The sequence below is a fragment of the Neovison vison genome, chromosome 10 (assembly GCF_020171115.1).
Source record: "Neovison vison isolate M4711 chromosome 10, ASM_NN_V1, whole genome shotgun sequence".
Classification (NCBI taxonomy): domain Eukaryota; kingdom Metazoa; phylum Chordata; class Mammalia; order Carnivora; family Mustelidae; genus Neogale; species Neogale vison.
This window is the reverse complement of record NC_058100.1, coordinates 65,409,262-65,426,059: the sequence shown is the minus strand read 5'-3', so window position 1 is coordinate 65,426,059 and position 16,798 is coordinate 65,409,262. Positions and strand designations below refer to the sequence as shown.

General features: G+C 39.1%; 1 protein-coding gene across 6 annotated transcripts in view; it reads left to right on the top strand.

Moving 5' to 3' along the window:
* Positions 1 to 15,729, top strand: part of LOC122918729 (membrane cofactor protein-like) — a 40,751-nt gene extending 25,022 nt beyond the window's left edge. For 4 of the 6 annotated variants that reach the window (XM_044267497.1, XM_044267499.1, XM_044267498.1 and 1 more), the window contains 5 exons: positions 29 to 82; positions 4,604 to 4,657; positions 6,095 to 6,130; positions 6,666 to 6,720; positions 13,079 to 15,729. In XM_044267497.1, the coding sequence (XP_044123432.1) occupies positions 29 to 82; positions 4,604 to 4,657; positions 6,095 to 6,130; positions 6,666 to 6,720; positions 13,079 to 13,145 (266 nt within the window). In that variant the 3' untranslated portion in view covers positions 13,146 to 15,729. Of the gene's footprint in view, positions 1 to 28; positions 83 to 4,603; positions 4,658 to 6,094; positions 6,131 to 6,665; positions 6,721 to 7,306; positions 7,340 to 13,078 lie in introns of all 6 variants that reach the window. The other 2 variants (XM_044267500.1, XM_044267502.1) reach the window with 2 other exon arrangements.
* The last annotated feature ends 1,069 nt before the right edge of the window (positions 15,730 to 16,798 follow it).

Genomic DNA, 16,798 nt, shown 5'->3' with positions numbered 1-16,798 from the left:
GTGAATTGAAACAAATTAATTTTTTCAGAACCCGAGTCTCCTCATACGACTATGCCTCCGAGTTCAACAACTACACCTCCAGGTTCAGCAACTCTTTATCCTACTCTTATTAACACTGGGGCCCCTGGTGGCTCAGTCTGTTGGGTGTCTGCCTTCTGCACAGGTTGTGATCTCAGGGTCCTGGGATTGAGCCGGGTCCAGCTTCCTGCTCAGTGGGGAGTCTGCCACTCCCCTTGCTTGTGCAAGTGCTTCTCTTTTTCTCTCTCAAATGAATAAATAAAATCTTTGGGAAAAAAAGTTTTATAAAGTGATGGGTTAAAAATGATGTCCTATATTAATTTACATTTCCTTAATTATCAGTGAAGCTGAACTTTTTTTTGGTCTGCTTTGATTTATTCATGCCCTTTGCTCGTTTTTCTGTTAGGTTTCTACAATATTTTTCTTGTTGATTTGTCAACTCATTATAAATGAAAGTACTGTTAACATGAAGTGAATACGTTTTTTCTAGACTTTTTTTCTTTGCCTTAATCTTACTAGTCAGGTTTCTTTTAAGATTTTTATACTATTGGGTATAGATTGCTTTTTGTAATTTTAATATGTAAGTATACGAATGTAAGTTTATAAAATTTCAAACTTTGCAAAAGTATACAGAATAAAAGATGGGTTCTTACTCTTTCTCTAGTCCATTACCTCAGTTAATCACTTAATAGTTTAGAGAGTTAATCACTCTTAGTCCATTACCTGACTTAATCACTTAATAGTTTAAATAGTAAACTTTTTACCTGTTTCTGTATATAAGTATCCTTTTCTGTGTAGTTACACATATTTTGGTATAAATTTTTACTTCATTCTTGAATAAAAGAATCATGCTGTTCATATGCTGTTCAAAAGGCATCATGCTGTTCATATTTTTCCAAAACTTGCACTTTTTCCACTTCCTGGATTAGTGTTGTATTCAGATTTATTTTATCCCATCCTTTTTAATGGTGACTTTAAGATATGCCACAGTTTAGGGGTGTGTGGGTGGCTCAGTCAGTTAAGTGTCTTGCCTTCAGCTCAGGTCATGATCTGGAGTCCTAGGATTGAGTCCCAAAGTCCACTTCTCCCTCTGTCCCTCACCCTGCTTGTGCTCTCTTGCTCTCTCTCTCTCTCTCTCAAATAATAAATAAAATCTTAAAAAAAAAAAAAAGAGATATGCCACAGTTTATATAAACTGTTCTCCCATCAGGGGACTTTTATATGTGTATTTTTATACTAACAGGTAGTAGGGTGTATTGCTCTTATCCTAATGGCTATGTGTGTTTTGCCTTAACCTTTTGGTCTTCCCCATGCTGAAATATACAGTCATTTCAACCATGCGTTCTGATTGCGTTGTTTGCATTTAAGTCGTTGGTGCATCTGAAATTCATTGTGGAATATGGTGTGAGATAGGGTTCCTCTCCACCCTACCCACTCCGACCCAGTGGCGAAGTAGGAACATCTATAGAATAAGTTGTCCTCTCTCCAACTATTTTCAAGTACCAGTTTTTATTATGAAATTCATGAGTGTTCTAGTCATTCTCCAGTACGCTTGAACTCTACATCCCTGAGCCAGTACCAGATTTTTTTTTTTACTGTAGTGTTTTTTTGTTGTTGTTGTTGTTGTTGTTTTAACTATAGTATAGTGTGATATGTTTTAATTTCTGGAAGAACACTTCCTTCTCAGAAATGTTTAGGCTATTCTCTATGTTAATTTTTTAAAAGATTTTACTCATTTATTTATTTGATTGAGTGAGTAGAGGGAGCAGCAGAGAGAGAGAGGGACAAGCAGACTCCCCACTGAGCACAGAACTCAGTGTGGGGCTCGATCTCACCATCCTGAGATCATGACCTGAGCTGAAATCAAGAGTCAGATACTTAACTGACTGAACCACCCAGGTGCCCTTGTGTGTTAATATCTCTGAATAAACTTATACTACCATTTTAACCACTTGAAATGTACATTTCATGTACATTTAACCACTTTAAGTGTACATTTCAGTGGCATTAAGTGCATTTACATTATTTGCAACCATCATTACTATCTGTATCTCCAAAATGTTTTTATCATCTCACTTTGAATCTTTATACCTATTAAACAATAACTTTCCATCTCTCCATCCTTCCCCAGCTGGGGCAGCCACTTTTATACTTTCTGTCTCTATGAATTGGACTATTGCAAGTACCTCACAGAAGTGGAATCATTTCTGGCTTATTTCAGTTAGTATAATGTATTCTGGCTTATTTCAGTTAGCATAATGTTTTCAAATTTCACCTATGTTGTAGCATATATGAGAACTTATTTCTTTTTCTGGCTGAATAATATGTTGTATTATGTACCACATTTTGTTTATTCATTCATCTGTTCATAAACATTTGGGTCATTTTTGCCTTTTGGCTATTCCAAATAATGTTACTCTGAGTATTAGCATTTGAGTAACTTTTCAGTTTTGGCAGTACGTATACCTAAGAGTAGAATTATTGGGTTATATGGTAATTCTTTGTTTACTTTTCTGAGGGACAGCCATACTATCTTCCACAGTGGCTACCCATGTTATAGTCCCACAAAGATACACAAAGATTCCAGATTCTCCACCTCTTTGCCAACACTTGTTCTTTTCCGTTTTTTTTGACAATTGCCATCCTAATATACGTGTAGTAGTATCTCATTGTGGGTTTTTGTTGTTGCTGTTGTTTGTTTGTTTTGCCTTTGGGGGGGTTGCTGAACTTATAACCCTGAGATCAAGACCTGGGCTGAGATCAGGAGTCTGTCAGAAGCTTAACCTACTGAGCCAACAAGGCACCCTCTGTCATTGTGGTTTCTATTTGCGTTTCTCTAATGACAAGTGATGGGTATCTTTTCACGTGTTTATTGGTCTTTTGCAGATCTTTGGAAACCTGTCTGTTCAAGTCCTTTGCCCATTTTTTAATTGTCTTGTTTTTCTGCTGTTGAGTTTTAGGAGTTCATTATATATTTTGTGTATCAGTGCCTTATTAGGTGTATGGTTTGCAGATGTTTTCTCATTCTGTGTATTGCCTTTTCACTCTTTGCAGTGTCCATTGATGAAGTCCAGTTTTTCTGGTTCTTTCGTTTCCTGTGTTTTTTGTGTCACATCCAGGCAATAGTTGCCAGATCCGACATCACAAAGCTTGTTCCGTATGTTTCCTTCTACGAGTTTTATGCTTGTAGCTCTGTGTTTAGTTTTGTATCCATTTTGACTTAATTTTTATGTATGCTGTAAAAGTAAGGGTCCAACTTCATCCTTTTGCATTTGGATATCCAGTTTTCTAAGAAGTATTTGTCAAAAATTTTGCCCTTTCTCCGTTCAGTATTCTTAGCACACTTGGTGGAGTCATTTGAGCACAGTCATAAAGGTTTACTTTGAATTCTCTGTTCTGTTCCATTGGTCTATATATCTGTCTTTATGCCAGTACCTCTCTATTTTGATTATTGTAGTTTTATAGTAATAAGTTTTAAAATCAAGAAGCATGAGTCCTCCCAACTTTGCTCTTCTTTTTCAAAATTATCTTGGCTATGAGATACTGTAGGAATTATGGGGTTTTTGTTTTGTTCTGTTTTTTTGTTTCTGCAACATGCATTTCAAGATGGTTATGGGGTTTGCATTCAATCTGTAGATTGCTTTGTGTAGTATTAACAGTTTAATGATATTAAGTCTTCTAATTCATGAACATGGGATGTCTTTCCGTTTATTTATATCTTCAGTTTGCTTCAGCTACGTTTTGTAGTTTTTAGTGTGTGAGTTTTTCACCTTCTTGCTTGTTTTGTTCCTGAGTATTTTGTTTGTTCTTGAGCTATTGTAAATGGTATTGTTTTCTTAGTCCCATTTTTGGATTATTTATTGTTAGTGTATAAAAATACAACCATTTGTTGTGTGTTGATTTTGTGCCCTGCAGCTTTGCTGAATTCATTTATTCTAATAGGAGTGTTTGTGATCCTTACAGTTTTCTGTGTAAAGGTCATGCATGTCATTTGGAACAGGGATCATTTTATTTCTTCCTTCCCAGTTTGGATGCTTTTTATTTTTTTCTTGCCTGGTTGCTCTGACTAGAATTTCTAATGTTATGTTGCATAGAAGTGGAAAACACAGGCATCCTGTCTTGTTCCTTGTCCTGTCTTGATCGTAAGCGAAAAACTTTCAGTCTTTGACCATTGAGTATGATGCAAATGACGGCCTTTTCATAAATGGCCTTCATCAAGTTGAAGTTTCCTTCTATTGCAGATCAATATCTAAATTGTTTATTAAGCCCCCCAAATTTTTACTGTTAAGTAGAATCACATTGAATCCATATTTTAACAATTAAATCCATAATTTTAACAATACACTTAAGATATAGTTGCTTACAGTACCACAGAATATTATCACAGGAAATATTCCTGGACAAGAAGAACGCTGGTCACATACAAATTTGTATTATGATGCCACCTTTAACTGGAGGAAAAGGAAATTATAAGGGTTTTTATACAAAGATGAAAAATCAAAACCTATGAATTTAGAGGTCTTTGAACTTTATTTTTTTTCTTTTTTTTTTAAACTTATTTCCTTGTTTGTTTGTTTTTTTCTAGGACCTCGCCCAAACCCTGATGATGACCCAAACCCTGACGGCCCTACGACTTTAGGTACTATTTTGGTTATTATGAGATCTTAGAGTTCTACGTGTAAATATCATATTTCAGTTACATGTAGTTAGAGAAGAAACAGCGTGTGTGTCACAAATTGGTAAAAATTGACACTTGTTATTTTAATAGTGTAGATACCATAGTAGAGGTAAGCAGCAGTCTTTGTAAACACATGTAGAAAATACAGTTTTTAAGAGATGTCCCCCCAAAATGATTCCTAGTAGGGTGAGGTACCTTCCTTAAATTCTATAATTATGTATAGATTAAAACACATAAAATGTAACTTGCTGTCCATGTGGTAGTGTTATTTTTTGATGGCAGTTTGTAGATCAGTTTTCTTTCTACTTGTACCTTGTATATATTAATTCTTAAAGTACTACAGGTTGGATTAATTTTTTTCTAGAATATGCTAGCGTGGCAAACTTTATATAGGCCCACATAGTTCACACAATGTACGTAAAAATGAAAAAAAAAAGTATAGTTGTGACAGTTAAAGATTTCTTGATAAGTAAATGAAGAGAGCTATCAATTACTTTTATTTATATTAGACAAGTATAGTAAGGTTAACCTTTTTATAACTTTAGGCTTGTTATATTTTCCCTCTGAACACTGTAGTCAGACTTCATTGTACAGTAAAAACAGTGCCATCTTAAGGTGCTTAAGAGCTTGGTAATTTTTTACAAAATGAAAAGATCAGACTTAAACATGATATTTTATGCATTGACTTTCAGAAATTTAGTTATAAATAATGGCAGTTTAGAAGTAGAGGTGCTCCTGACATCATTGCTAAGCATTAAGATTTTGTGGTATGATTTATTTCTCTCTGGGTAGTCAAAAACGCATGTTTAAGTTTCTGTGCATTATATTTTCATCCATATGCCTGGTATTCAGAATCTCCTTGGTAATGAGGATTATGTCTTGGTTTTAGGGGGTGGAAGGTAGAAGGGGTTGATGATAAGATAAACTATTACTTTTTAGTTCTGCAACTAACATCTGATGGATAGAAATTTATTTGTGGCAGTCCACAGGCCCCACTTTTGTGGAAAAAATACGAATTCCCAACAAAATCACAAATGATAGAATGAATACTGAACTAAACCAACTATAATGGAGTAATAAATTTTGAAACAATTTTCTTCTAATGTGCTGAATTCTCGCTGTCCTAGTAAGCTGTGCTAACCTGGTATGGTAACTACAGCACAGAACAGTCAAAAGTGAAGTTCCTGTGAAGAGTCTTACAAAGCTGAAGCCAGAACAGGGATCCGATTCCAAGAGTTACGGAAAAAAATGAGTCGGGCACACTAGTGCTCATGCTAAAACTAGACCGAGGAGCAGCTTCTCTGCCATAGCATTCGATGATCTGATCAACATTAAATGCAGCTACCTCCTGGGACCCTTGGGTGCTCAGTCTTGAAACTGTTTTCATTTTTTTCTCAGATGGAGGCATCATCGCGGTGATCGTTGTTTCTGTTCGTAAGTAGCCCCGACGTTGATGCCACTTAAATAAGAGTGTTACTCTGAAAAAGTGCATTATTTTAAAATTTATATAATTAAGTGATTTTTAATTTAACTTTTCAGTTGCTATAGTTACATAGCTTGAAATGAAGTCCACCAGTCTAGAACAGCCTGACCTTGATATGACACACTGCGTTTTGCTGGCGAATGTGTAGTCTTTTATACTGTACGTGTCCGCTTAGTCACAAACCCTGAACGTTACATGTGTTTTCAGGATGATTGGGCACGAGTTTGTGTCCCAGTGATGCTTCGGGTAATGTTCTAAATGAAGCAGGCATTCTTCTCTGGCTTCCTGTGGGTTAGTCCGGTGACTCCAGGGAATGGGCCTTAGATAGTAAGAGAGTCCAGAGGGAACATGGATAGATAGGTGCTGAAGTAAAGTAGCATTTTCTACCGACTGCAGTACAACCGGCACTTACTTATTTCTGCTGCTAAATCTTGAATCGTGACACCCAGCTCTGTTACATACTATTTTTTTCCTGGTTTCTTGTAGTTGCTGTTGTTGCAGTACTCGGCGGCTTCCTGTGTTATCGACACAAGAAGAAAGGGTAAATAAAAGTGTCTTCTTCTAACTCATGGTCCTGCTCACTCTTGACATCCTTTCGTGCAGCTCTTCTGTTTGTCCCGCATACCGCCTTTCCAGAAACTGTGCCTGCAAGAGCGCCCCATCCCGTTTGCTTGTGTTTACTGAAACCGCCTCGGGCTGCTGTTAAGGTCCCTTCAGTCAGAGGGCTCCCTGCAAAGTGGCTGCAGCTGGTAGGGCTACAAGAAACGTTTCAGTGGGATTTGAGATTTAAGTTGTGTAGCAAATCATGGACTGTTATGGGGCCTTCCCCACCTAAGTTTACCCTGCATCCTACATTGGACTAGTGGCCAAGATTAAATTTAGAACCGCTCACTGTGGAGGCTTAGCCAGTTGTACGCCTTGAAATTTTTAAAATTACATGGCTTTTGTCTGGGTAACTTAGGTAATTGTTTCCATGTGTCTGGGTAACTTAGGTAATTGGAAGAAGCTATGTAGGTTCTCATTCAAATACCCAATTTGATTTGTTTTTATGTTATTTATACATATTGAACTGGGGAAGGAAAAGCAGCACTATTTGATTTCCCTCTTATGTTCTCTTAATTTACTAGGTTGAAGTAAAACGGTTGGGGTTGCTGACAGGGGTAAGATTTACAAAGCACCTCATTATTAACTTTATCTGTGTTTTAATCTATAAAAATGAAAAGTGGGGAATCTTAAGACAGAAAAAAAGTGTACAAATATATGTCTTCTGAGCAGAATAGGGTTTTTAAGCATCAAACTTAAATCTTAAATAATTTACAATTTGCGAAAGACTTGAAATAAATCCTGGAACATAGACCAAATTAGGTGCTTTGAAATTTCTGATCTTTAGTGATTTATTTTTTCCCTTTTGCTTTGAGAAGAGCTTTGAAATCAAACTAATGATTTGAAGACTTTTGGTATTCATGGTTTTATGGAATATATTTCCCCATAAATTAATATCTGGCTTAGGCTATTGTAATAAAAGTACATTATTTACTCATAAAAAGCTCAGGCTTTTAAAATATTACTTAGTTATTTTTTTAAGATTTATTAATTTAGGGATGCCTAGGTGGCTGTGTCAGTTAAGCGTCTGCCTTTGGCTTGTGTCATGATCCCAGGGTCCTGGGATTAAGTCCCACATCGGGTTCCTTGCTCAGCGAGGAGCCTGTTTCTCCCTCTGCCTCTGCCATTCCCCTGCTTCTACTATCTCCGTCTGCCAAATAAATAAAATCTTAAAAAAAGATTTACTTGAGAGAGATTGAGCATGCACAGCATGAGGGGCAGAGGGAGAAGGAGAGAGATTCCCAAGCAGACTGCAAGCAGAGCGTGAAGCCTGACCTAAGGGCTCAGCCTCACCACCCTAAGGTCAGGACCTGAGCTGAAACCGAGGGTCTGAAGCTTAACCAACTGAACCACCCAGGCGCCCCTACTTAGTTATTATTTTTAAATACCCATAGTGCCTTCATTTGAGTCTTCAGTCTTATATTTGTCGAACAATGATATGCATGTTTGATTGCTAAGTCAGCAGTATATTTTTAAAATTACACATCACTCTGAGTAGGAAATTGCAGAGAAATATTTTTGCAAGTCCAAAAATTTTGTGTAGAAGCAGGTTCTCAAAACAAACAAAATAGCTCTTTGCTCCTTACTTTTACTTTGTGTACAACCACATTGCATCAGAATACATACAGGTTCCTTAACAAGTGTTGATGATAATCTCTCTGGCTACCGGTGGGTCCTTTAAAGCTGCACAGTTACCTGAGCAGTGTACCCCGGGTGAAGGGTTTCCGTAGCATTAGTGATCTGAGATCCCATGTCTCATGAGCCCCCACTGGTGGCGACACCCTGACTTGCCAGGCTGGAGACTACAATCAGTGCACCTATATTCTTGAAATTTGAAGAAATACTATCAAACTTAATGGTAAAATTTTTTTCCCTTTTAAGGTAATTGGATTTTCTAAAGATGCCACATCTGTGTGTATGTTTTTAAAAAGTGTGTGAGCGATGTAGCTTTATATTGCATTTTGAAAAAAAAGAAAAAGCTAAGATTCGAGTTATATTCCTTGTAGTGCCTAATACCCATCACCTTTCTCCCTGAAACTGAGTGTAGTTGCCTGAGAAACTTGCTTACAAGACTATAAAGTGCTCTGTTTCTAGGGGGTAATTCCAGCAGCCCTCTCTGCTGGGCACTAGGCACAGACCATCCCAGATGGCTGCTGGAACTTGGTACAAAATGGATTTTGGTGGAAACCTGTATTTGTGATGACTTGGGAACAGGTCACCCTTCTGCAGCTTCTATCCCAAAGCACAAACATTGTGGAAGTCCTCACATTTCAGGTCATCAGACATCTCTAGGTTGTTTGATGAATGTGACCCCACACAGATGGGTTCTGCTGTGGTCGTCTGTTCTTAGTCTCAGCTAGAATAGAATGGGATCCCCAGGGCATGTGAAATGGGCCCTTTTCCTTCAGTTTCCTTCAGTTTCCTTGTAGAACTCACTTGCCGCCAGACTTTCTCATCCAGGAGTCCGCTCCCCTTGTCCAGTGCTTTGCTACTGCTTGAGTCCTGTCTGGCTTCTCATGACTGTGTGGCTCTGGAAAACAGATGCATTTGCCTGGCATTAATGTGTTCACATGTGGGTGGTGATTTTCGTTTCATAAATGTATGATTTTCTCTACTCTGGTGACATCATCCCTGGAGAAGCCAGAGTTTGCTGAAGTCCCTTAGAATCATTTACATACTTTATGTATTTTTTTACCGGTGATGAAGCAGTTTTCCCATTTTTTTTTTCTGTTAAGGGTATTTATTATTTGGTTTAACTCAGACCGATTTTTACAATAATGACTGAGCCAGTCACTGTAATCTTTAAGCCGTCAGTGCTTCAGTGAAGGTTATAGAGGTCTGGGAAGTCCTCCATCGAGTGGCCAGATCGGGCTGTGGGGAGAGGGGTGACAAGGGGCAAAAAACGGAAGGATCACATCAACTTGAACCTTTTTCTACGTGGCTCTCGAATTCTTGAGCTCTCAACAAACTCTTCAGACCATTTTAAACAGCTAATAGATAAGAAAGGATTTTGTGGTTAGTCGAGAGAGCAAACTTTAGATCCATCCCAGGAAAATGGGGTGTCAGGTAATAAGTTTTACGGAGGTCTTCCCTGGGCGGGAAGCAGATGTGCCTCAGGGAGAAAATGCTCGATGCGGAAGTCAAGATCTATCTGAAGATGTCTGCTTGTCATAAAACTGACTTCTCAGACAGTGTTCCATGGATCTCATATGTGCTCTGCGTGTTCCCTCTGAATCTAATGTGTGAGAGGCAAGGACCCTTTGTCCTCACAGAGAGTTTACACGATTTGCATCAGGCTAAATGCTTTCAGGGGTAAACAGATTGCACAGAAATTTCGAATCTGTTCATCTGTAACCTAGAAGACCTCCAATGTCAAAGTAGCTTTTTTTTTTTAAAGATTTTATTTATTTACTTGACAGAGATCACAAGGATGCAGAGAGAGAGGGGGAAGCAGGCTCGCCGCTGAGCAGAGAGCCCGATGCGGGGCTCGATCCCAGAACCCTGAGATCATGACCTGAGCCGAAGGCAGAGGCTTAACCCACTGAGCCACCCAGGCGCTCCTCGAAGTAGCTTCTTGCACAAATTTCCCGTTTCAAGTTCCTAAATGAGAATCCGAAAAGTTGTCATTTATGATTCTGTCAGCTGATTTTTCCTGTCATTGATTTTATACCACTTACTACGCTGCTCTGCTGCCTTTTGGTTTGATGTGACTGTTTTATTCAGCCTTTCCCCTTCCTCTGTTCAGCACATACCAAACTGGTGAGAGCCACAGAGAAGTAAAATTTAATTCTATATGAGAATAAGAGTTGAGAGAAAGGTTTGCTTTTATCATGAAAAGGTATTGGCTTTGTGTGCTTCTTTTCAGAGATGTCCTTTCTAGAATAGAAAATAGTCAATGAATATTTAGATGTCAATACTCTGAACTAAGATATGTTGGCAGTAAGCATCAAAGGGGACACTTCGATTCCTATGCCCTTCGCTAAATTATTGATGTTTTTGTACCATTCCTGTTTTAAATAACATGTCCTGGCAGGCGTTTACTTTGACATAGGCTCCCACTGAGTAATGTCCCCGTTGTCCTTTTATCAGATTGCCAGGCTTCCTTGACCTCCTAATAGCTGTGATTCCAAAGTGCCGGAATTTTTTAGCCCAGTGGGAAGAAATAGCATCTGTACATTTTAAGTGCAGGGAGGAAAATGACCCTTTCTTAGAAACCAAAATATATTTTACTTAATTTTGTAGGAAAAAAAGCATTTTACTTCAGATTGTAAATATGGAGTTTAAAGGCATTTATCTGTTTTCCGTGAACAGGATATCTGTAGTGTATGAAAGAGAAACCAACAGAAAAAATCCTTAGATTTTGAAAAACTATGAATTGCCTTGCTTTAGACCCTCTGACTCCATCTACCTTGTGTTGTTGAATGAAAGGAACTGGAAGCTGTCCTCTCTCTGTGCCAGAATGTGTGTCTCCACGGCCGGGAAGAGAGAGATACGTTATCCCATCACTTCTAATGTGAGGTGCTACCCCACCTTACAGTCAGGAGTCTGGGAGCAGACTCTACAGAGGCCAATAGGAAAGGCAGTTTCTTGGCAAAAGCAGAGTGCTGTCTGGGGTCAGACGAGCACAGGGGAAGACCCATCGTACCAACCGGAAGTGGCAGGACGCGCCTCCCCAGTCCTGTGCACTTTCTTGGTCTCTCAGAATTCCTTTGAGGCTAAAGCCAACCAGGAAGGTAGATTTCAGTCTGTTGTGAGCTTCAAGGTGTCCGCAAACATCTGAAGGTCATATAATGGATGCTGAAGGTCATATAAGACATCTGTGATCAATAATCCAAGGTTAGATTTTACCATCTTTAAACTGCTTCATCGTTCTATCAAATAAGTGTTACCTTAAAATTTAGCTGAGTCCTTTTTATCTTTCTCTCTCGGATTCTGTTTAAAATTCTGTGTGAAGAAAAGGATTCCACCACCACACAAACAAAAGAAGTATTGACTCCAAAAAGTATAAAAAGATGTCAATCTCAGAGAATTCACTAACTGTGCTAACTCACAATATAAAAGGGCTCACAGTAGTCCCCCGGAAATTGCTCGAACACAAGTACTTTTGTGACCGTGGTGGCTCATGGGATGGCCTCCCCCAGAAAGGAGTAGTAGGGCATCCCAAACTGACAGGGTTGCTCTTATGTTGGGTCGACATCACTGAAGGGTTCGCTGTGACTTGCAGACTGGTGAACCACTGAGTCATCCGTGGGTAGTTTTCATCTGTCCATTCTAGTCATTTTACTAAGGCAGGGACTAGACCTGCGTTTTCCAGTTCAATAGTCCATAGTCTGTGCGGTTACTAAGGACTTTGCAGTGACTAATCCTGTGTCAGTTGTCCTGTAAGTGTAAAATACACACCAGACTTTGAGACCTAGTACGAAAAATGTAAAATAACATGTATGTTGGGTTAAGGAAAACACATTAAAAATAACTTTGCGGGCGCCTGGGTGGCTCAGTGGGTTAAGCCGCTGCTGCCCTCAGCTCAGGTCATGATCTCAGGGTCCTGGGATCGAGTCCCGCAGCAGGCTCCCTGCTCAGCAGAGCCTGCTTCCTCCTCTCTCTCTCTGCCTGCCTCTCTGCCTATTTGTGATCTCTCTCTCTGTCAAATAAATAAATAAAAAATATTTAAAAAAAAATAATAATAACTTTGCTAGCCTCTTTTACTTTTTTTAAATATGGCGTCTAGAACATGTAAAGTTAGCCAGGTCACTCATAGTATATTTCTTTGGACAGCACTGGGCTAGAATAATACATTTTAGAAAGATGCGTATTGTTACCATGAAATTTTGATGTTATCCTTAATTATTCAGGAGAATCTCTTAGAGAAACATACGATCTCCTTGACAGTGAGGGCTAAATGGGGCATTATTGAACTTAAAGGCTGGTGGAATCATTACCTTTTCAAAAGTTTCATCTCAGAGCCAGATTTAAAATTTCAGTATTAGGAAAATGAGTGTTTCTCTCCAGTCTTTTCCAGTAGCCCTCATTTTAATTGAAATGAGAAAATATTTAGTAAGTACTTCATAGCATACCACTCTATTGTTTTGAAATAAAAAATATATAACAGGGATAGAAGGATTTCTAGAGTGAAACTAGTTATACATTTGAAGTTATTTTTTAGAAATCATTTATTTCCTAGTTCATGTACTCCTACTTTTCTTTTTTTCTAATTGTCAATTTTCTAAATAGACTTTGGAATTGAATTTATATACTTAATTATGTTTATCTGTGATACTTTTTACCTCGTCTTATAGGGAAAGAGAACCTGGGGCCAGATACCATCCTTCTCAGGTTAAATCAACTATGCCAGCCGATCACTAAAAGGTTTCTACACACTGGTAAATCCTTTGAGATCTACAGTAAATTCACACAGCTTTATGGAAAACAGTACAAATGTTCCTCAAAAGATTAAGAACAGAGAATCACTGGATGATCTAACAGTTCACTCATGGGTATATGTCCAAAGGAAACAAAATAACTGTACAGCACTCTTCACTGCAGCATTATCTATAAGAGCCCCAACGCAGAAACAACCAGTGTCCACGGAGGGAGGCGTTCTCACAGAAAACGTGCTACGCAAATATGGCGGCATACTATTCAGCCATAGAAAAGAAGGAAATCTTGCTGTTGAGGGCAGAATATATGGACCCTCCAGGCATTTTGCTAAGTAAAATAAAAGTGAAACAGAAGGACACATACTGTAGGATTTTACTTGTTGTAGAATCTAAAAACAACAACAAAAAAAATAGAAAAAGCTCCTAGAAACCAGATTGGTGGTTGCTCCGCGAGGGGGGTGGGCAGAATTGGGTGAAGAATGTCAAAGGGGACAAACATCCAGTTTTAACATTAGCAAATACTGGGATAGAATTAACGTGTGGCCTGGTGACTTTCAGCAGTGCTGCTATATTATATATTAGCAAGCTGTTAAGAGTAGATCTTAAAAGTCCTGATCAGGAAGGCAAAAATTTTTGTAATTGTGGTGCTATCAGCTAAATTCCGTGGTGAGCATTTCACAACATACCTTATCAGTTCAGGCTATACACACCTTAAATGTATACAATGTTACATGTCAGTTACATCAGTAAAACCAGGAGGGGGAAAAAAGGGTTCTATAAAAATCATTGTCTAGGTTTTTTTCACTCAGATAAGTGCAGCCTTAAGCCATAATGCTAGCATTTTAATGTGGTTTGAATGCTTTGATGCTGCTTTGAACAGTGTATGAATATGGGAATGAACTTCTGGCCTGTTTTCCTTTAAATAACATCTGCATTTATAGGACAACTGAACACAGTATCCCTGGTAGTATTTAGGTGGGAAGATAAGTTTTTTAAATGAAATACCCAAATTTAGAGAACTATTGTGCAAGATAAATTACATTTTATTTGTAAAGAAAGAGATTTTGAAATCCTTTTTGTTCAAAGATTGAGAAGTCTTGATTCATTCTTTCAATAACTCTTAAGATGTGTTTTATGTATTGTTCTGTGTAAAAAGCCTTACAAATATGTATATTCTACTTCGGCCCTTAATATTAAAAATAGGAACACTGAAAAGTGGGATTTCGAACAAGTCTGATTTCCTTAACTAAGAATATTATTGGAAAATACTCTGAATGGGGAAGAATTCTATATATACATATTTTTAACTATTTGTAATTTTCCTGGTGATTTAAGGAAGCTATAACATGTACGGACCTGTGCTTCACTTTTTCAAGCATCAGCAAGCAGTCTGAGACATGCATGAGGGATCAGATCTGTTGCAAACTCCTGTACAACATCAGGGATCCAGTGCTCACTTAGCAAGAACGCCAGCTGGTGCCAGAGGGAACACTGTGGCCTTGCAGTTTTCTCTAAGAGGATTCTACTCTTTAGGAAAATTTGATTCCACTCTAAATTCCGGCAGGGGGCCCTCTTCTCCCGGTACTTGAATGCAGACAGGTCTTACTTTAGACAAGGTTGTGTATGTAAAAGGGGTGAGGTTTGCAGGAACGTGGCCATCGGAGCAGCTCAGGTTCTCTCAAAAAGCAGAGTAAAGACTAAGGCGCGCGTTTCAGAGGAGGAGACTGCCTGCCTTTGGTCGTGCAGAGGGACAGAAAGGGCCAGCAGCTGAGGTGGCAGCGGATGCTTGGTTGGGACAGACTGTGGCCCCTGCATCCTCACCCCAGGCAGGGTCTCCTTCAGAGAAGCCCGGAGGGGCAGAGGAGGGACGGCCACTCAAACTCACATGACACTTGTATGAGTTTCATCTTTCACTTGGACGGTTAGTAGGGCCAGTTCGGCAAAGCAGCGTTGCCCAGAGAAGGATAAGGTTGGGAAAACAGCGCGGAGCAGCGTAAGTCCTGTCTGCAGATGAAGGCGTGTCTGTGGTGCACTGTCCGTGTTCCTTCCCTCTGGGATCCGCCAGCTGGAGCAGAAAGAAACAGGAATTCTGAAATCAGTGCGGAGGGGAAGCCATACCCTCCCCAGTGGTACCCTCCCCATTGCCGCCTACTCTTCAGGGGGGTAGCACTGGCTCAAAGCAAGGGATGGCTGGGCCCTTTATTTGTAACAGGCCGAACTGAATCTTTTCAACCAAAGATTGTTATGCTTTCAAAAATAAATAGACTTGTACAGTAGTTTCTGCTTCAAATTTAATTTTCATTTTAGTAGATTTATATGGAAATTGTTATATATGTGTAAATATAAATTATGCTCTTTGTCAGGCAACTTGTCAATCACCTAACATAAGGGGAAAACAGAAAGTTTCTGTAATGACATAAAAACGTGTATGTAAATTTGCAAGTTTGCTGAAACTGTAAGAATGTATTTGCAGTGAAATGAGACGTCCCATGTGTCGGATCTTTATTGCTCATTGTTTTGAAAACTGGATCTTCAAATGTTGCAAAAAATAAAGTGTAGATTGGAGACTTTTCACTTGTGATGATGTGTTATTTCCAGCGTGCTTGATCTCAGAGGACACTTGCTTGCCCCTGGGGCCCAGCTTCCCTTAGCATCCCACTCCTGCCCGGAGGTGTTCAGCCACAGTACGTGACCTACAGCATCAAGTCCAAGTTGCTTCGTGTGCTCCCTGAAGGCTTCCTATGATTAAGTCCCAGCTTTTCTTCCTAAGATTTCTCCTCCTGCAGCTCCATGTACTTCTTCAAATAAGCTGCGTCTGCCAAGCAGACCGTGTGCCCCAAGTGCTCTGCTGAGTTCTTGGTTCACAGCCGCCCAGAGCCCTCATAGTCCTGCCGGGTCCTGAGCATCTTCCAAGGCTCAGCTCCCACTGCCCACCCACTGAAGCTTTTCCTGATTCGCCCAGCTCTCAGCCTCTGTGATCTCCCAAATCAGCCTTTGTGATTGCCCAGCTTCACTACATACCACCTCTGTATCCCTGCCTCTGGGAAGGAGACGCACCTTCCTCATCACTGGAATGCATGGGTGTGGTCAAGTATAGAAAAGCCCAATTCCCAGCAATGAAAGTATAAAATTTGATTTGTGTAACTAATAATGGGGTTTGCTTTTGTGTATGCATAAAACTTCCTGGTCATTTTGCAGATTTGAATAAATTCAGAGTGTTAAATGTTTGGGATCAGGCCTCAGCGTTTTGCACTATGTTGCACAGGGAATAGCCCGAGGTACCAGCCCCCTGGGTTTTCTTATGTAATTCACCTGGGGTGGGGCCTGGGCATAGGGATTTTTTTTAAGCCTCCCAAGTGATTCTAATATACAGCTAAAGTTAGGAACTTCTGCATTAGTGATTTATAAAGTGATTTATAAATGTACAATTGCAAAGTAAAAGCTTACTTTTTTATAAAAGAAAATTAGAGTTTTATTAATTCAGTCTATTTAATAAATTAGAAAATATCTTAAGACTTAAGGTCTTATTACCTGGCTAACCAAACAAGGCTCTGGTTTTAAAGAAACTGAAGCAATCTTTACTATCAACACTTGATATAAATTAGGTTGTCTCTAAATAAGGAAAATATTTTACAAATT